Source organism: Oncorhynchus mykiss, chromosome 1 (genome assembly GCF_013265735.2).
Source record: "Oncorhynchus mykiss isolate Arlee chromosome 1, USDA_OmykA_1.1, whole genome shotgun sequence".
Classification (NCBI taxonomy): Eukaryota; Metazoa; Chordata; class Actinopteri; order Salmoniformes; family Salmonidae; genus Oncorhynchus; species Oncorhynchus mykiss.
Genome location: NC_048565.1, coordinates 26,068,796 through 26,090,842, shown reverse-complemented (window position 1 = coordinate 26,090,842; position 22,047 = coordinate 26,068,796). Strand labels below are relative to the sequence as shown.

The following is a 22,047-nucleotide window of genomic DNA, read 5'->3' as shown; positions in this document are numbered from 1 at the left end:
TTCCTATCAGCCTGTCTGAGCAGACAGGTCAGAGGTCAACTGGGGTCAGTAGATGTTAATCATGTCAGGAGCCCAGTCATTTGACCTTTGGCATGCGACCAGGGAGCTCCACCAGATGACATAGAGAGGGTTTGGGAGACGAGTCACAAGAGCTCACCAACAGTTATATTAGACTGATGGCTGAGCTGTTTATTACCCCATGTTGTGGATGGTTACTGTAGCAGTTTTGTAGAATTAGATAGAGAACCACAGTGTCTACAGAGAGAGCAAGTTAAAGTAGAGTGTACTCCATGATTATCCATTGTAGAGACATGGAATTGAACTCTCTTACCTCACCGATCCCACCCGTCCTAGCATTATGTCCAAGGGTAAATCCTACTCCTGATATTTTTTATTTTACCTTTATTTAACTAGGCAAGTCAGTTAAAAGAACAAATTCTTATTTTCAATGACGGCCAAGGAACAGTGGGTTAACTGCCTGTTCAGGGGCAGAACAACAGATTTGTACCTTGTCAGCTCAGGGATGATTTGAACTTGCAACCTTTTGATTACTAGTCCAACACTCTAACCACTAGGCTAGACAAGTAATAACCAGATCCACTTTCTTAGTTCTTTATCTCTACCACTACAAGCAGAAGGTGACAGCACAGGAACAAAGTTTCCAGGTTTATACATTTACATCTCTGTTTCGAGAGTCAAGAATAATGATTAGAAGTATGATGCAAATGTGTAATTTGTATTTGTATTTATTAGGAATCTCCATTAGCTGCTGCCAAGGCAGTAGCTACTGTTCCTGAGATCTAAACAAGATTAAGGCAAATACAAAATAAAACCATACATCACACAGTACATTACTACTCTCAACTCTACTTCAACATACAGTGCCTTGCGAAAGTATTCGGCCCCCTTGAACTTTGCTACCTTTTGCCACATTTCAGGCTTCAAACATAAAGATATAAAACTGTATTTTTTTGTGAAGAATCAACAACAAGTGGGACACAATAATGAAGTGGAACGACATTTATTGGATATTTCAAACTTTTTTAGCAAATCAAAAACTGAAAAATTGGGCGTGCAACATTATTCAGCCCCCTTAAGTTAATACTTTGTAGCGCCACCTTTTGCTGCAATTACAGTTGTAAGTCGCTTGGGGTATGTCTCTATCAGTTTTGCACATCGAGAGACTGACATTTTTTCCCATTCCTCCTTGCAAAACAGCTCGAGCTCAGTGAGGTTGGATGGAGAGCATTTGTGAACAGCAGTTTTCAGTTATTTCCACAGATTCTCGATTGGATTCAGGTCTGGACTTTGACTTGGCCATTCTAACACATGGATATGTTTATTTTTGAACCATTCCATTGTAGATTTTGCTTTATGTTTTGGATCATTGTCTTGTTGGAAGACAAATCTTCGTCCCAGTCTCAGGTCTTTTGCAGACTCCATCAGGTTTTCTTCCAGAATGGTCCTGTATTTGGCTCCATCCATCTTCCCATCAATTTTAACCATCTTCCCTGTCCCTGCTGAAGAAAAGCAGGCCCAAACCATGATGCTGCCACCACCATGTTTGACAGTGGGGATGGTGTGTTCAGCTGTGTTGCTTTTACGCCAAACATAACGTTTTGCATTGTTGCCAAAAAGTTCAAGTTTTGTTTCATTTGACCAGAGCACCTTCTTCCACATGTTTGGTGTGTCTCCCAGGTGGCTTGTGGCAAACTTTAAACAACACTTTTTATGGATATCTTTAAGAAGTGGCTTTCTTCTTGCCACTCTTCCATAAAGGCCAGATTTGTGCAATATACGACTGATTGTTGTCCTATGGACAGAGTCTCCCACCTCAGCTGTAGATCTCTGCAGTTCATCCAGAGTGATCATGGGCCTCTTGGCTGCATCTCTGATCAGTCTTCTCCTTGTATGAGCTGAAAGTTTAGAGGGACGGCCAGGTCTTGGTAGATTTGCAGTGGTCTGATACTCCTTCCATTTCAATATTATCGCTTGCACAGTGCTCCTTGGGATGTTTAAAGCTTGGGAAATCTTTTTGTATCCAAATCAGGCTTTAAACTTCTTCACAACAGTATCTCGGACCTGCCTGGTGTGTTCCTTGTTCTTCATGATGCTCTCTGCGCTTTTAACGGACCTCTGAGACTATCACAGTGCAGGTGCATTTATATGGAGACTTGATTACACACAGGTGGATTGTATTTATCATCATTAGTCATTTAGGTCAACATTGGATCATTCAGAGATCCTCACTGAACTTCTGGAGAGAGTTTGCTGCACTGAAAGTAAAGGGGCTGAATAATTTTGCACGCCTAATTTTTCAGTTTTTTATTTGTTAAAAAAGTTTTAAATATCCAATAAATGTCGTTCCACTTCATGATTGTGTCCCACTTGTTGTTGATTCTTCACAAAAAAATACAGTTTTATATCTTTATGTTTGAAGCCTGAAATGTGGCAAAAGGTCGCAAAGTTCAAGGGGGGCGAATACTGGCACTGTATATGCAATACAAAATCCATAATACAGCAATATAACAACATTGCAATGTATGTATGTATGTGTGTGTGTGTGTGTGTGTGTGTGTGTGTGTGTGTGTGTGTGTGTGTGTGTGTGTGTGTGTGTGCCTGTGTGTGTGCCTGTGTGTGTGTCTACCTAAAGTATGTTTTGACAATGACAGTTTTACAATCCAAGGTTACACCAACCAGTTTAGTCTTTAGTCAACTTGCTCAATTTCTTTACAATATCTAGTTGAGGTTTAGGGTTTAGTGAATGATTTGTCCCAAATGCAATGCTTTTAGTTTTTAAATATTAAGGACTAGCTTATTTCATGGCACCCATTCTAAAACTGACTGCAGCTATTAGTTAAGTGTTGAAGCGATTTCACTCGCTGTGGTAGCTGACGTGTATAGTGTTGAGTCATCAGAATACATGCCTTACTCATTGCCAGTGGCAGGTCAAAGACAGACATACGTTGGATAGGCTTTTCATTAAAGAACACCCTCTGTGTTCTGTTAGATAGTTAACTCTCGATTCACGATATAGCATGGGATGTAAATCTATAACACATCAGTTTTTCCCGCAGCAGGTTATAATCAATAATGTCAAAAGCTGCACTGTTGTCTAACAAAACAGCTCCCACAATCTTCTTATCAGTTTCGTTCAGCCAATTTATTGGTCGGCTGTTTGAGCCAGTAAAGGTTGATTTACTATTCTTGGGTAGCGGAATGACTTTCGCTTCCCTCCAGGCCTGAGGGAACATACTTTCCTGTAGGCTTAGATTGAAGAGAAGGAAACATATGTAGTGGCAATATACAGTAGTCTGCTATCATCCTCAGTGATGAATGAGCCATTTGATTAAATGAATGGTAGAGCTGAGTTTGCCTTTTTCCCAAAAATATCATTTCAGGTGCTCCAAAGCTTTTTACTGTCATCATATTATTTATCTTTGTTTCATAGTACAGTTTCTTCTTCGTTTTGTTTAGTTTAGTCACATGATTTTTATATTTACAGTATGATCCCAATCGGCTGTGCAGCCAGACTTATTTTCCATTTATTTTGCCACATCCCTCTCAACCATACCATTTTTCAATTAATCATCAATCCACGGGGATTAAACAGTTTTTAGAGTCATTTTCTTAATGGGTGCATGCTTATTAGTAACTGGAAAAGCAATTTCCTAAATGTGTCAAATGCAGCATCTGGTTGCTCCTCATTGCACACCACAGACCAGCAAAAATTCTTTACATCTTCAACATAGAAAATCACTACAAAACCTCTTGTATTATCTCTGATACACTATATTAGGCACAGCGTTTGGAACTTAAGTTTTCCTAGATATGGCTACTATATTATGATCACTACATCCGATGAATGTGGATACTGCTTTAGAGCAGATTTCTGCAGCATTAGTAAAGATGTGATCATTAAATGTTGATGATTTCATTCCTGTACTGTTTGTAAATACCCTGGTAGGTTGCCTGATAACCTGAACCAGGTTGCAGGCACTGGTTACAGTTTTAATATTTTTCTTGAGTGGACAGCTTGATGAAAGCCAGTTAATATTTAGGTCACCTAGAAAATATACCTCCCTGTTGGTATCACATACCAACAGAGAGCATTTCACACATCAAGCATTTCACACATCAAATAAAATACAATTGTATTGTTTGCATATACATATTTATTAGATGTTATCGCAGGTGTAGCGAAATGCTTATGTTCCTTGCTCCAACAGTGTAGCAATACAAAACAACATAAAACAATACACACAAATCCCCAAAAGCTAAAGAAAGAAATGTAAGAAATTAAGAAATATTTGAACGAATATATAGTTGAAGTCGAAAGTTTACATACACCTTAGCCAAATACATTTAAACTAAGTTTTTCACAATTCCTGACATTTAATCCTAGTAAAAATTCCCTGTCTTAGATCAGTTAGGATCACCACTTTATTTTAAGAATGTGAAATGTCAGAATAATAGTAGAGAGAATTATTTATTTCAGCTATTATTTCTTTCATCACATTCCCAGTGGGTCAGAAGTTTACATACACTCAATTGACACGTATGGCGCCAAAGGAGATGGCCGTCTCCTAACCAATTGTGCTATTATGTGGGGGTTTTTCGCAATATTTGTAAATTATTTTATACACAATGTTTCTGCAACCGTATCTTACGGAAGAAAAGAGCTTTTGGATATCAGGATAGCGATCACTCACCTCGGATTAGATGAAGATTTCTTCAACAACAACAACAATAACAAGCAGGACTCACACGATATTCTCTAAACACCCCACAGATCAGACGTCCCAATTATTCGCAAAAGGAAGCGACGCAGAGGATGAAGAGCCGGATGCCTCATCCGGACCCGCAAAAGACAACGAGGAAAGCTGCCGTTACCGTCAATATTACTCACCAACGTGCAATCATTGGACAATAAACTAGACGAGGTATGATCACAAATATCCTACCAACGGGACATCAAAAACTGTTATCCTATGCTTCACGGAATCATCTCCCTTCACGGAATCATGGCTGAATGACGACATGGATATTCAGCTAGCGGGATACACGCTGCACCAGCAGGATAGAACAGCACACTCCGGTAAGACGAGGGGGGCGGTCTGTGCAAATTTGTAAACAACAGCTGGTGCACGAAATCTAAGGATATACTGCTAGTATATTGTGATAAACTGCAGGCCACACTACTTGCCTAGAGAGTTCTCAGCTATACTTTTCGTGGCTGTTTATTTACCACCACAGACAGATGCTGGCACTAAGACCACACTCAGTCAGCTGTAGAAGGAAATAAGCTCCTAGTGGCCGAAGACTTGAACTTCTTGGTGACGGGGCAGTATTTTCACATCCAGGTGAAATGCATGCCCAAATTCAACTGCCTGCTACTCATCCCCAGAAGATAAGATATGCATATTATTAGTAGATTTGGATAGAAAACACTCTGAAGTTTCTAAAACTGTTTGAATCATGTCTGTGAGTGTAACAGAACTTATTTAGCAGGCGAAACCCCAAGGACAAAATTATTCAGGTCACTCTCTTTTCAATGGGAATCCAGATTTCTAAGGGACCTTCTTGCAGTTCCTATCGCTTCCACTGGATGTCAACAGTCTTTAGAAATTGGTTGAGCTTATTCCTTTGTGTAATAAAGAAATACGCCCATCTTGAACTAGGGTCACTTGAAGTGTACTGTTAGATAGAGGCGAGTGACCAGAAAGCATGCTTCAGTTTGTTTACTTCCTGTATTTGAACACAGATCATCCCGTCTTCAATGTTATCGATTATTTACGTTAAAAAATACCTAAAGTTGTATTACAAAAGTAGTTTGAAATGTTTTGGCAAAGTTTACAGGTAACTTTTAAGATATTTTGTAGTCACGTTGAGCAGGTTGGAACCGGTGTTTTTCTGGATCAAACGCACCAAATAAATGGACATTCTGGATATATATCGACGGAATTATCGAACAAAAGGACGAAGGCTAATCTGGCTAATCAAGGCTAATCTGAAAACAAGACTCCCTAAATTCTATCAGCATATCGATTGCGCAACCAGGGGTGGAAAGACCTTGGATCATTGTTACTCTAACTTCCGCGACGCATATAAGGCCCTGCCCCGCCCCCCTTTCGGAAAAGCTGACCACGACTCCATTTTGTTGATCCCTGCCTACAGACAGAAACTAAAACAAGAGGCTCCCACGCTGAGGTCTGTCCAACGCTGGTCCGACCAAGCTGACTCCACACTCCAAGACTGCTTCCTCCACGTGGACTGGGACATGTTTCGTATTGCGTCAGACAACAACATTGACGAATACGCTGATTCGGTGTGTGAGTTCATTAGAACGTGCGTTGAAGATGTCGTTCCCATAGCAACGATTAAAACATTCCCTAACCAGAAACCGTGGATTGATGGCAGCATTCGTGTGAAACTGAAAGCGCGAACCACTGCTTTTAATCAGGGGAAGGTGTCTGGTAACATGACCGAATACAAACAGTGCAGCTATTCCCTCCGCAAGGCTATCAAACAAGCTAAGCGTCAGTACAGAGACAAAGTAGAATCTCAATTCAACGGCTCAGACACAAGAGGCATGTGGCAGGGTCTACAGTCAATCACGGACTACAGGAAGAAATCCAGCCCAGTCACGGACCAGGATGTCCTGCTCCCAGGCAGACTAAACAACTTTTTTGCCCGCTTTGAGGACAATACAGTGCCACTGACACGGCCGGCAACGAAAACATGCGGTCTCTCCTTCACTGCAGCCGAGGTGAGTAAGACATTTAAACGTGTTAACCCTCGCAAGGCTGCAGGCCCAGACGGCATCCCCAGCCGCGCCCTCAGAGCATGCGCAGACCAGCTGGCCGGTGTGTTTACGGACATATTCAATCAATCCCTATACCAGTCTGCTGTTCCCACATGCTTCAAGAGGGCCACCATTGTTCCTGTTCCCAAGAAAGCTAAGGTAACTGAGCTAAACGACTACCGCCCCGTAGCACTCACTTCCGTCATCATGAAGTGCTTTGAGAGACTAGTCAAGGACCATATCACCTCCACCCTACCTGACACCCTAGACCCACTCCAATTTGCTTACCGCCCAAATAGGTCCACAGACGATGCAATCTCAACCACACTGCACACTGCCCTAACCCATCTGGACAAGAGGAATACCTATGTGAGAATGCTGTTCATTGACTACAGCTCGGCATTCAACACCATAGTACCCTCCAAGCTCGTCATCAAGCTCGAGACCCTGGGTCTCGACCCCGCCCTGTGCAACTGGGTACTGGACTTCCTGACGGGCCGCCCCCAGGTGGTGAGGGTAGGCAACAACATCTCCTCCCCGCTGATCCTCAACACTGGGGCCCCACAAGGGTGCGTTCTGAGCCCTCTCCTGTACTCCCTGTTCACCCACGACTGCGTGGCCACGCACGCCTCCAACTCAATCATCAAGTTTGCGGACGACACAACAGTGGTAGGCTTGATTACCAACAACGACGAGACGGCCTACAGGGAGGAGGTGAGGGCCCTCGGAGTGTGGTGTCAGGAAAATAACCTCACACTCAACGTCAACAAAACTAAGGAGATGATTGTGGACTTCAGGAAACAGCAGAGGGAACACCCCCCTATCCACATCGATGGAACAGTAGTGGAGAGGGTAGCAAGTTTTAAGTTCCTCGGCATACACATCACAGACAAACTGAATTGGTCCACTCACACAGACAGCATTGTGAAGAAGGCGCAGCAGCGCCTCTTCAACCTCAGGAGGCTGAAGAAATTTGGCTTGTCACCAAAAGCACTCACAAACTTCTACAGATGCACAATCGAGAGCATCCTGGCGGGCTGTATCACCGCCTGGTACGGCAACTGCTCCGCCCTCAACCGTAAGGCTCTCCAGAGGGTGGTGAGGTCTGCACAACGCATCACCGGGGGCAAACTACCTGCCCTCCAGGACACCTACACCACCCGATGTCACAGGAAGGCCATAAAGATCATCAAGGACATCAACCACCCGAGCCACTGCCTGTTCACCCCGCTATCATCCAGAAGGCGAGGTCAGTACAGGTGCATCAAAGCTGGGACCGAGAGACTGAAAAACAGCTTCTATCTCAAGGCCATCAGACTGTTAAACAGCCACCACTAACATTGAGTGGCTGCTGCCAACACACTGACACTGACTCAACTCCAGCCACTTTAATAATGGGAATTGATGGGAAATGATGTAAATATATCACTAGCCACTTTAAACAATGCTACCTTATATAATGTTACTTACCCTACATTATTCATCTCATATGCATACGTATATACTGTACTCTATATCATCGACTGTATCCTTATGTAATACATGTATCACTAGCCACTTTAAACTATGCCACTTTGTTTACATACTCATCTCATTTGTACATACTGTACTCGATACCATCTACTGTATCTTGCCTATGCTGCTCTGTACCATCACTCATTCATATATCCTTATGTACATATTCTTTATCCCCTTACACTGTGTACAAGACAGTAGTTTTGGAATTGTTAGTTAGATTACTTGTTGGTTATTACTGCATTGTCGGAACTAGAAGCACAAGCATTTCGCTACACTCGCATTAACATCTGCTAACCATGTGTATGTGACAAATAAAATTTGATTTGATTTGATTTGATTTGATTTGATGTTTATGGGACATATTGGAGTGCCAACAAAAGAAGCTCGTCAAAGGTAAGGCATGAATTATATTCTTATTTCTGCGTTTTGTGTCACGCCTGCAGGGTTGAAATATGGTTTCTCTCTTTGTTTACGGAGGTGCTATCCTCAGATAATAGCATTGTTTGCTTTCAACGAAAATACTTTTTGAAATGTGACATGTTGGCTGGATTCATAAGTGTAGCTTTAAATTGCTATCTTGCATGTGTGATTTAATGAAAGTTTGATTTTTATAGTAATTTATTTGAATTTGGTGCGCTGCCTTTCCCCTGGCTTTTGTTCTCACATATCCCAGAGGGGTTAATGCAAGGAAACATAAATCAGTTCTACCAAATCTCTATTAACATGTTAAATGTGCAACCAGAGGGAGAAAATTCTAGATCACCTGTACTCCACACACAGAGATGCGTACCAAGCTCTCCCTCACCCTCCACTTGTTAAATCCGACCACAACTCTATCCTCCTGAGTCCTGCTTACAAGCAAAAATTAAAGCAGGAACCACCAGTGACTCGGTCTATAAAAAAATGGTCAGATGAAGCAGATGCTAAACAACAGGACTGCTTTACTATCACAGACTGGAACATGTTCTGGGATTCTTCCGATGACATTAAGGAATACACCACATCAGTCACTGGCTTTATCAATAAGCGCATTGAGGACGTCGTCCCCACAGTGACTGTACGTACATACCCCAACCAGAAGCCATGGATTACAGGCAACATTCGCAATGAGCTAAAGCGTAGAGGTGCCGCTTTCAAGGTGCGGGACTCTAACCCGGAAGCTTACAAGAAATCCCGCTATGACCTGCGACGAACCATAAAACAGGTAAAGCGTCAATACAGGGCTAAGATTGAATGGTACAACACCGGCTGCGACGTTCGTCGGATGGGGCAGGGCTTGCAAACTATTACAGACTACAAAGGGAAGCACAGCCGCGAGCTGCCCAGTGAAACGAGCCTACCAGAGGAGCTAAATCACTTCTATGCTCGCTTTGAGGCAGGCAACACTGAGGCATGCATGAGAGCATCAGCTGTTCCGGATGACTGTGTGATCACGCTCTCTGTAGCCGACGTGAGTAAGACCTTTAAACAGGTCAACAAACACAAGGCTGCGGGGCCAGACTGATTACCAGGATGTGTGCCCCGGGCGTGTGCTGACCAACTGGCAGGTGTCTTCACTGACATTTTCAACATGTCCCTGATTGAGTCTGAAATACCAACATGCTTCAAGCAGATCACCATAGTCCCTGTGCCCAAGAACACAAAGCAACCTGCCTAAATGACTACAGACCCATAGCACTCACGTCCGTAGCTATGAAGTGCTTTGAAAGGCTGGTAATGGCTCACATCAACACCATTATCCCAGAAACCCTAGACCCACTCCAATTTGCATACCGCCCAAACAGATGATGCGATCTCTATTGCACTCCACACTGCCCTTTCCCACCTGGACAAAAGGAACACCTATGTGAGAATGCTGTTCATTGACTACAGCTCAGTGTTTAACACCATAGTACCCTCAAAGCTCATCACCAAGCTAAGGATCCTGGGACTAAACACCTCCCTCTGCAACTGGATCCTGGACTTCCTGACAGGCCGCCACCAGGTGGTGAGGGTAGGTAGCAACACATCTGCCACGCTGATCCTCAACACTGGAGCTCCCCAGGGGTGCGTGCTCAGTCCTCTCCTGTACTCCCTGTTCACCCACGACTACATGGCCAGGCACGACTCCAACAACATCATTAAGTTTGCTGACGACAAAACAGTGGTAGGCCTGATCACCGACAACGACGAGACCGCCTATAGGGAGGAGGTCAGAGACCTGGCCGAGTGGTGACAAAATAACAACCTAGACTAAGGAGATGATTGTGGACTACAGGAAAAAGAGCACTGAACACGTCCCCATTCTCATCGACGGGCCTGTAGTAGAGCAGGTTGGGAGCTTCAAATTCCTTGGTGTCCACATCAACAACAAACTAGACTGGTCCAAACACACCAAGACAGTCGTGAAGAGGGCACAACAAAGCCTATTCCCCCTCAGGAAACTAAAAATATTTGGCATGGGTCCTGAGATCCTCAAAAGGTTCTACAGCTACAACATCGAGAGCATCCTGACCGCTTGCATCACTGCCTGGTACGGCAATTGCTTGGCCTCCGACCGCAAGGCACTTCAGGGGGTAGTGCATACGGCCCAGTACATCACTTGGGCAAAGCTGCCTGCCATCCAGGACCTCTACACCAGGCGGTGTCAGAGGAAGGCACTAAATATTGTCAAAGATCCCAGCCACCCCAGTCATAGACTGTTCTCTCTACTACCGCATGGCAAGCGGTACCGGAGTGCCAAGTCTAGGACAAAAAGGCTTCTCAACAGTTTTTACCCCCAAGCCATAAGACTCCTGAACAGGTAACCAAATGGTGACCCGGACTATTTGCACTGCCCCCCCCCACCCCCTTAACCCCTCTTTTACGCTGCTGCTCCTCTCTGTTTATCTTATATGCATAGTCACTTTAACTATACATTCATGTACATACTACCTAAATGGCCCGACCAACCAGTGCTTCCGCACATTGGCTAACAGGGCTATCTGCATTGTGTCCCACCACCCGCCAACCCTTCTTTTTACGCTTCTGCTACTCTCTGTTCATCATATATGCATAGTCACTGTATGCATACACACACAGTAACGATACTGACATGTACATACTACCTCAATAAGCCTGACCAACAGGTGTCTGTATATAGCCTTTCTACTCTGTTTTCAAATGTCTTTTTACTGTAGTTTTATTTTTTAACTTACCTACACAAACAAACACACACATACATACCTTCTTTTTTTCCGCACCATTGGTTAGAACCTGTAAGTAAGCATTTCACTGTAAGGTCTACCTACACCTGTTGTGTTCGGCGCACGTGACAAATAAACTTTGATTTGAGTTGATATTTGGTAGCATTGCCTATAAGTTGTTTAACTTGGGTCAAACGTTTCAGTAGCCTTCCACAACCTTCCCACAATCATTTGGGTGAATTTTTGTCCATTCCCCCTGACAGAGCTGGAGTAACTGAGTCCTTCCTGAGCTGTGTGATGGCTGCGTGGTCCCATGGTGTTTATACTTGCATACTATTGTTTGTACAGATGAACGTTTTACATTCAGCCGTTTGGAAATTGCTCCCAATGATGAACCAGACTTGTTGAGGTCTCCACATTTTTTTCTGATTTCTTTTGATTTTCCCATGATGTCAAGCAAAGAGGCACTGAGTTTGAAGGTAGGCCTTGAAATACACCTTTGAATAACTTCGGATGCTTTCACTCAGGAGACTCCCAGTTAGATAGCAAATGTTCCTTTTTTCCAAAAATATTATTTTTGTAGGCGAAATAGCTCCCGTTTGTTGATAATGCTTGGCTGAGAAATCGACCGGAAAACTTTTTTTCAAAATTGACTCCATAATATCGACAGAAACACGGCAAACGTTGTTTAGGATCCATCCACAAGGTGTTTTTAACATATATATTCGATAATATATTGGTCGAGGCAATTGGTTTCTCATAAGAAGCGATTGGAAAAATGGCTACCTCAGTATTTTACGCAAGATTTTCTGCGGGAGACACCATGTGACCACTTGCTAAATATGCTCCCTTACGGCTATTCTTCAATGGAAATGCGTAAAAAAACGTCACAATTCTGTAGACACCTTGGGGAATACGTGGAAAACTATGCTCATTCGTAGCTAATTCACAGCCATATAAGGTGTCATTGGCATGAGGCGGTTTCAAAAAATGCGGCACTTCCTGGTTGGATTTTTATCTGGGTTTCGCCTGTAACATCAGTTATGTGGCACTCACAGACAATATCTTTGCAGTTTTGGAAACGTCAGAGTGTCTTCTTTCCAAAGCTGTCAATTATATGCATAGTCGAGTATCCGTTCGTGACAAAATATCTTGTATAAAACGGGAACGTTTTTCATCCAAAAATTAAAATAGCGCCCCCTAAATCAAATCACTTCATGACAGAAGTTGCTGTTACTGGGCGATAGTAATGTAGTTCCGTTACCTTCACTTTCTTGGGTGCAGGAACAATGGTGAACATCTGGAAGCATTGAGATTGAATATGTCCGTAAACACTCCAGTCAGTTGGTCTGCACATACTCTGAGGACACGGCTAGGCATGGCATCTGGGCCGGCAGCCTTGAGGGAATGAGTGCTCACAGTCCTCGTGAGCAGAGGTGGCCTGCATGGGTGGCACTGTTTTTTTGAGGGTGATGGAGGTGGTTAGGTTGTCCGGTAGCAAGGCATCGGTGTCTGCGACATCACTGGTTTTGCCTCTTTTAATCCATCATTGTCTGGAGTCCTTACTATGTACCTCTCGTGTCTGAGCCATTGAAATGCAACTCCACTTCGTCTCTGTACAGACGTTTTGCCTGTTTGATTACCTAACGGGAGGGCACAGCTGGACTATTTGTACTCTTCCATGTTCCCAGTCAACTTGCCGTCGTTAAATGTGATGGTTCGCACTTTAACAATTGCCTGAATGCTTCCATCTATCCATGTTTTTTGGTTTGGATACGTTCTAATCGTCTCAGTGGAAAAAACATTGCCAATGCACTTCCTGATACACTCAGTCACCGAGTCAGTGTATAGGTCAATGTTATTCTCAGAGGCAACCCGGAACATATCCCAGTGCACGTGATCAAAACAATCTTGAAGCATAGATTTTGATTGATCAGACCAATGTTGAACTTCCTATTGAAGTTTCTGCCTATATACTGTATATATTATACAGACACTAACTGTTAGCATTTGTTGGTCTATAAAAATTTACCACAATAATAGACGTTTAGGTGAGGCAGGTGAACCTGTAGCCATATTACTTCAACAATATTTGACATGAGATCCTCTCTAAGCTTTACAGGAATATGACTCCGTATATAAAAAGCATTAGCATTCCTGTCTCTTCTGTAGATGTTGAAACCATGTATTGCCACTATATAATCACAGGAATTATTTAAGTGAGTTCCAGTGAAAGTCAGTATTTGATCTGTTACTAGCAAGCTATTGATTTCATGAACCTTGTTTCTGAGGCTATGTATGTTAATAATGTGAGCTATTTGTAGTGCTTTTCTTGAATTCTTTATTATTTTTATTGCTTTACTGGGAGGGAAGCTTATCAGAGGTAGACATGACAGTGAGATTTATGTTTGAGCTGTTGGCTTCCTACGAGGCCAAAATGCCTCTGTGCTAACAGTATAACTCAGGTTCATAGGCACATTATTACTGCTGATAATAGTTGTTGGATTGACAGAGGCATTCAGGGGAGTTAGAAAACATAAATTAGGTTACTTACATTATGACTGCCAACACCCTTGGGACAATGTACCTTTGCAAACAAAGCAAATCAAAATATATTGGTCACATAAACATATTGTTATTGCTAAATATGTGTATTTTGATTGCTATTAATTGCTATGTCCAGTCTTTAGATAGCAAGGTAGATGAAATTAGGGCAAGGGTTGCTTTCCAGAGAGACATCAGGGATTGTAACATACTCTGTTTCACGGAAACATGGCTCTCTGGGGATATGCTGTCAGAGTCAGTACAGCCACCGGGATTCTTTGCGCGTCATGCCAACAGAAATAAACATCTCTCCGGGAAGAAGGGTGGGGGTGTATGTTTCATGATAACGACTCATGGTGTAATTGTAACAACAAACAGGAACTCAAGTCCTTTTGTTCATCTGACCTAGAATTCCTCACAATCAAATGCCGACCGTATTATCTCCTAATAGAATTCTCATCGGTTATTGTCACAGCAGTGTATATTCCCCCTCAAGCCGATACCACGATGGCCCTCAAGGAACTTCACTGGACTCTATGCAAACTGGAAGCCATATATCCTGAGGCTGCATTTGTTGTAGCTGGGGATTTTAACAAGGCTACCTAAATTCTATCAGCATATGGATTGTAGAACCCGGGCTGGCGAAACATTTGTTCACTGCTACTCTGACTTCTGCGATGCATACAAGACCATCCCGCACCCTCCTTTCGGCATCTCTGACCACAATTCTATTTTGTATCTCCCTTCCTATAGGCCCAATACCAAGGACTGTGGGCTTTCCTTCTCCATGGCCGACGTGAGTAAGACATTTAAACATGTCAACCCTCGCAAGGCTGCTGGCCTAGACGGCACCCCTTGCCGTGTCCTCAGAGCATGCGCAGACCAGCTGGCTGGTGTGTTTAAGGACATATTCAATTTCCTTATCCCAGTCTGCTGTCCCCACATGCTTCAAGATGGCCACCATTGTTCCTGTACCCAAGAAGGCAAAAGTAACTGAACTAAATGACTACTGCCCCGTAGCACTCACTTCTGTCATCATGAAGTGCTTTGAGAGACTAGTTATTGATCATATCACCTCCACCTTACCTGTCACCCTAGACCTATTGCAATTTGCATACCGCCACAATAGGTCCGCAATCGCCATCACACTGCCCTATCTCATCTGGACAAAAGGAATACCTATGTAAGAATGCTGTTCATTGACTACAGCTCAGCATTAAAAACGATAATACCCTTCAAGCTCATCATTAAGCTTGAGACCGCCCTGTGCAATTGGATCCTGGACTTCCTGACGGGCTGCCCCAGGTGGTGAAGGTAGGAAAAAACATCTCCACTTCTCTGATCCTCAGCACTGGGGCCCCATAAGGGGGTGTGCTCAGCCCCTCCTGTACTCCCTGTTTCCATTTTACAAAAAAAGGTATCAATAAATTCAGACTACAAGATTGTAGACCTAATGTCACGGTATAATTCACACTCTGATAGTACCCATACAGAAACACAGGCCTTGTTTAAGTCTCTTTGGCAAGGCTTTTTAGTTTTAGCCGACATCCTTGACTGTTCACCTCAATGTTTTATGAGGCTTTGCTGAGGTGATTAGTGGTCGGTAAAGCAGTAATCCGTCTACAGGCTAATTAGAGCTCTCAGTAGACAGACACAGACACTCACCCACACACACAACAAAGCTTTAAAAATACAGTGTCACTAGCCAGCTACCTGGTACCCTACCCTGCACCTTAGAGACTGCTGCCCTATGTACATATAGGAATTTTACCCTGGTCACTTTAATAATGTCTACATACTGTTTTACCCACTTTATATTGCCTTGTAAAAGTATTCAGACACCTTTTGATTTAAAAAATAATAATTACAAACTGGGATTAAAATGGATATAATTGTCATTTTTCTGTCCACAATCAACACAATATAATCAATAATGTCAAAGTGGAAGAACAATTCTAACATTTATAATTTATATGATTAATAAAATGAATACAAATGTAATTATTTAAATAGATGTCGGGCTCGAAGGGCACAGTGGTCTAAGGCAATGCAAGAGGCACCACTACAGTCCCTGGTTTGAATCCAGGCTGTATTACATCTGGCCATGATTAGGTGTCCCATAGGGCGGCGAACAATTGGCCCAGCGTCGCCCGGGTTTGGCCGGGGTAGGCTGTCATTGTAAATAAGAATTAGTTCTTAACCGACTTGCCAAGTTAAATAAAGGTTAAATGTAAAAATATATATATATATCTCGTTCCGGCCGGTTTAGCCCCCCCTGGCCCACTCGTAATTTGCACTCTGCATTCTATGAGTGAACCATAGCGTTCCAAACTCAATTTTCAGTCTCCACAGAAATGCCTTGCTGTTCTCAGAAGAGATATGAGGTGGGAGAGAGATTGGCTTCACAGCAGTAAACATATTTTCTTGCCTGTAGAGTGGAGGTGTGAGGTTCGTCACTGAGGTCAGACAAGAGTATGGGGGGTTGAGGATATGTCAAGGTTTGACTGGGATTTCAGCTCCGATGCAGGGAGGGCACCACATCTTTGTTCCATTACTAAATTACATTAGGTATATCGTTATGACCAATGTTTTTGAAGAGAATGCATTAGTAAAAAGGATGTGTGTTCAGAGTGACCCAGAGTATTCTGACTGATGTCTGTCGCCATTCTTGGCCTTTGTCTCAGTGTAGGTTTGACAGGCTCATATTTTCATCATAATTGTGATTTGGTGACGTAAAGAACTTTGACAGCACAACGGCAGAGTCATGTCTGAAGTGTAAACTAATGACTCAATAATGTTATGGGCGGAGATGGAAAGATGGATGTCAGAGATATTGCAATGTAAATGTACTTTTAATTTGTCTGTCTGTATATTTCAACACATGCCATATGAGGGTGCAGTGAGATACCAGATGGGTTGGACAAAAAAAATGTATACTCAAAAACTGGAAATCAGCCAATCCTCCGTCGTTCATGCAATGGAAAGGTCAAATGCTTTATTATCAAAAAATGTACCAAAATTGTGCAGTTTGAGTGCATGTGGCAGAAAGTGATAAAGGTGCCCTTAGGGGTGGGGGATAGTGGTTCTGGGCAGGTGTGATGTAGTGATGTTTGTATGATGTAGTCATTTGTATGTGTATGTTTTGTATTGTTTATAAAATATCAAATAAAATCATATACATAAATAAGAACTGAGATAGTGCTGTAACCTTCTAACAGTAAACTATCTGTTTCTATAGGAACCGTGGTGATGACGATGACAGCGGAGGATGCTGATGACCCCAGGTTGCAGAACGCGGTGCTGCGCTACAACATTGTGAGGCAGTCGCCCGACAAACCCTCACCCAACATGTTCTACATCAACCCAGAGAGCGGCAACATTGTCACTGTCATCTCCCCCACACTTCTGGACAGAGAGGTGGGTGTGCTTTGATTGGGCTGGGAGCCTCTCCAGACTGATCTGATGGGCCCCCAAAACACTGCTTCTGTCTCACTGCCTCGCTACCATGAAGTTTTAAAGGCCCGGTGCAGACAGATTTTTTTTTTTTTTGATTTTCTTGTGTTTTATATATACAGTATATTCAGAAAGTATTCAGACCACTACACTTTTTCCACATTTTGTTATGTTACAACCTTATTCTAAAATGGGTTTAAAAAAAATCTTAATCTATCCATAATGACAAAGCGAAAATAAAATACCTTATTTATATAAGCATTCAGGCCCTTTGTTATGAGACTCGAAAGTGAGCTCAGGTTGCATCCTGTTTTCATTGATCATCCTTGAGATGTTTCTACAACTTGATTGGTTGTAGAATGTGGTAAATTCAATTGATTGGACATGATTTGGAAAGAGACACACCTATCTATATAAGGTCCCTCTGTTGACAGTGGATATCAGAGCAGAAATCCAGCAATGAGGTCCAAAAAATTGTCTGTATAGCTCTGAGACAGGATTGTGTCGATGGAGAAGGGCCTTGGTCAGGGAAGTGACAAAGAACCCGATGGCCACTCTGATAGGGCTTCACAGTTCCTCTGTGGAAATGGGAGAACCTTCCAGAAGGAAAACCATCTCTGCAGCACTCCACCAATTAGGCCTTAATGGTAGAGGGGTCAGACAGAAGCCACTCCTCAGTAAAAGGCACATGAAAGCCTCTCAGACCATGAGAAACAAGATTCTCTGGTCTGATGAAACCAAGATTGAACTCTTTGGCCTGAATGTCAAGTGTCACGTCTGGAGCAGAGCTGACACCATCCCTACGGTGAAGCATGGTGGAGGCAGCATCATGCTGTGGGGATGTTTTCAGCGGCAGGGACTGGGAGACTAGTCAGGACCGAGGGACAGGTGCATGGAGCAAACGATAGAGAGATCCTTAATGAAAACTGCTCCAGAGCGCTTAGGACCTCAGACTGTGGCGCAGGTTCCCCTTCCAACAGGACAACAACCCAAAGCACACACCCAAGACAACACAGGAGTGGCTTCAGGACACGTCTGAATGTCCTTGAGTGCCCAGCCAGAACCCGGACTTGAACCCGATTGAACATCTCTGGAGAGACCTGAAAATAGCTGTGCAGCGACGCTCCCCATCCAACCTGCCAGAGCTTGAGAGGATCTGCAGAGATTATTGGAAGAAACTCCACAAATACAGGTGTTCCAAGCTTTTGTAGCATCATACCCAAGAAGATTTGAGGCTGTTTCACTTTTAATATAAAGCAAGCAGACAGGAATCGGGGTGGTCAGTTACTGTTCGATTGAACATTAGAATGGGAAAAGTGAGTGACCTAAGCAACTTTGAGCATGATATGATTGTCAGTTCCAGGCTTGCCAGATCCAGTATCTCAGAACTGGCCTTCCACCTGGGCTTTTCAGACACAACAGTGTCTAGGGTTTACCAAAAATAGTGCAACAAACAAAAAACATCCTGTCAGCGGCATTCCTATGGCCAAAAAGAGCATGTTGATGAGAGAGATCGAAGGAGAATGGCAAGAATCGTGCAAGCTAACAGGCGGGTCACACACATACAAATAATTCCCCATCTAGGGGTCCGACCCATTGTAATAGCGAATTTCCATTGGGGCTGCTAGCTAAATATGCTAATGAGTGCAAACAAAAATAATCTAAGTGCATAGACAGGCAATCCAGCTCATAAAGTTATACATATATAGGTAGAAGCTACCAAATGTCATTGTTTGGTGAGATTGGACATTTACAAGCGAATGTGATCGAGAGACATTGTGCAAATGAACAAAGTTTTGGCTCATGTTCGTCTGAAGGAAGAACAGTACTGTTTCTGTGTGGAGTCTGGGGTTCCTAGGGCAACGGGCCTGCCTGCTCTTTTTATTTGATTTATTTCACCTTTATTTAACCAGGTAGGCTAGTTGAGAACAAGTTCTCTTTTGCAACTGCGACCTGGCGACCTCTTCTCAGAGAAGAGGGGGGCGGAGCAGACGGCCGAGAACGGAGAGGAGAAAAAACGCAAGGATATCAAGATAGCAGTGACAGCTGTACAAATAACTCATCCAAAAGGGCTTTGAATTCTCAAACACAGCAGAAAGCTAACACAATATGATTCCCCATCGCCTTATGAATTCAGCCTATTAAAGGCCCATTTACTGGTAGGCATTTGCTAAATATACATCAATGGAATGACATATTAAGTAATTGAAATGTGACTGCAATGTATCCAAGATGTGCACAATACCATGACATGGAATAGTAACTGTGCCATGAGGCACAGGCTAAATTATATGCTACATATCACAAATACAGTACATGGTAGCATGAGGCTACATAAAGGTGCTGAATGTCCATAAACACAGCTACAGTATTTGCATAAACAGACAATACAAAATGAATATATTTCCCTTGAAACAATACATGAGAGCTTCACCACCAGGCCTTACAATCTAACAATACTGGCTAACATTCTGGCATAACTGGCTAGCAGTAGCATGAGACACATGAAAGGAAATAATTCATGAACATGTTAAATATTAACTTGACTTCCTTAATTAACAACACCCAACTGAAGTAATTGACATGTAGGAAAGCAGGGGAGATTGAGGTAAGTTGAGCCATGTTTTACATTCAGCATCACTTCGTCAAGGGAAATATACTGTAGTATTCTTTCTAACAAAGATATCTACATATATTTCAGGATGTTGTGTAACCCTGGTAAGTTGAGTTGCGGGACAAAGTTATACATTTCTGTACTGAATGAAATATTGCCTCTACCTTTTTAAAACCATGTCCATCATGTCTTTTTCCCAAACAAAATTCAACACGATCACAATCAATTTTTTGTTTTTTAACAACACCTAACAACACTTTGTACTTTTTTAAAACACTTTTTACCATAGGCCAGGCACTATTGTTAGCTCATATCTTAGTGGTAATGCCTTGCATTAGGCTTGGGAAGAAAACTCAACTAGCCTTTGGCTCAACCATTGGCTGACCTTTTCCCAAGGTCACCATTTTTACTATGATAGCCCACACAACTACAAGGAAAAACTTTCATGCTAGGTTTTGGACCTCATATTGAAGCTTATAAAGACACAAACTGATGTATTGTACTATCTTAAAATGATCTACTTTGGTTTAGATACAAGCATCATTAAACCTCTAACACAACAAATGAATTTACTTTGTGAAAAGTTTTTGGGAGCTAACTTTTTCCATGTGGTTTCTCCCTTCAGTCTCCATGAAATTATGACCTCTTCTCAAATATTTGGTCAAATTATTCATTTTTTTTATGGTTTCCTAGAAACAAGGGTGGCTCAATGTACCATTTAGGCATAATCCCACTCTCCCTTACTGACAATTAAATGCACACACTAACAAAAGTCATATACAGAAACTTGAGGAACAATCCAATGAGTCCTTTCTCTTCTGACTGCGATCTCGCTCTGATGGCAGGAGTGCGGTTTAGTGAGATGCACGGGAATGGTGAACTATGATTATCTGTTAAAGTGGGGTGACTTGGAGTTACCACCATGACCATATACAAAAAGTCAGAGCAAAATTATTGTTTGAGAAGATATGTTTGACCATTGATCATTTGACAATTTTAATCGAAAAGCAAGGTACTTAATTGTTACCCAGAAATGATTTGATATTGAGAGAAAACTGAATTGGACTATCATTAAAGAGACTAGAGACAGGCGAACGGAGGAAGCAGGAGAGGGGTCGTTGTGCTGGGGAGGTGAGGAGGGGGATGAGGGAAGGCGTAGTGGTTGTGTGGGTGTCGGTGGTGCATTCCAATGAGCAAGCAGAGGCAGCGTCTTCCTTAACTGGAGCAAGGCAACTACATGATTGCTTTTTCAGCGGGGTGACGAATGCCAGAACATCGATTCACTGTGCTCGTGGAAGAGGAATATTAGCTGTTGTCAGACACTTAAAGCACGGTTTAATTGACGTAATACAAACTCATCCACCAGCATTGGCTGTGTCCAACAAGTCCAACAGAAACCTCTCAGCTGGAACAGGGGAATCACTAGCAAACAGCAATGTGTGGATCTCTGTTCAATAACTCTCATACTGTAGATGATGAATTGATAAATGTGTTAGTGTTGTGTCTAATGCATACTTTGAGTGCCTGGTCTGTGTGCTCATGAAGGATGCTATTGATTTCTGTTGAGAAATCAATGCATGATTACAGAGTTGTATTGAATGTAATCAAATCAAATGTTATTGGTCACATACATGTGTTTAACAGATGTTATTGCCGGTGTAGCAAAATGCTTGTGTATCTAACAATTTCACAACAATACACACAATACACACAAATCTAAAGGAATGGAATTAAAAATATCTAAATATTTGGATGAGCAATGTCAGATCGGCATAGACTAAAATACAGTACAATAGAATAGAGTACAGTATATGCATATGAGATGAGTAATGCAAAATATGTAAAAAAATAATAATAATAATTAAGTGACTAGTGTTCCATTATTAAAGTTGCCAGTGATGTCAAGTCTATGTACAGTGGTTCCTCTATTGAAAGTTGAGAGCTTACAC

At 42.5% G+C, this 22,047-nt stretch overlaps 1 protein-coding gene across 4 annotated transcripts in view; it reads left to right on the top strand.

The window, feature by feature from the left end:
• Nucleotides 1–22,047, top strand: part of LOC110520038 (cadherin-13) — a 606,276-nt gene that overhangs the window by 410,649 nt on the left and 173,580 nt on the right. For all 4 annotated transcript variants that reach the window (XM_036974547.1, XM_036974542.1, XM_036974537.1 and 1 more), the window contains one exon: nt 17,270–17,448. In XM_036974547.1, the coding sequence (XP_036830442.1) occupies nt 17,270–17,448 (179 nt within the window). The remainder of the gene's footprint in view (nt 1–17,269; nt 17,449–22,047) is intronic.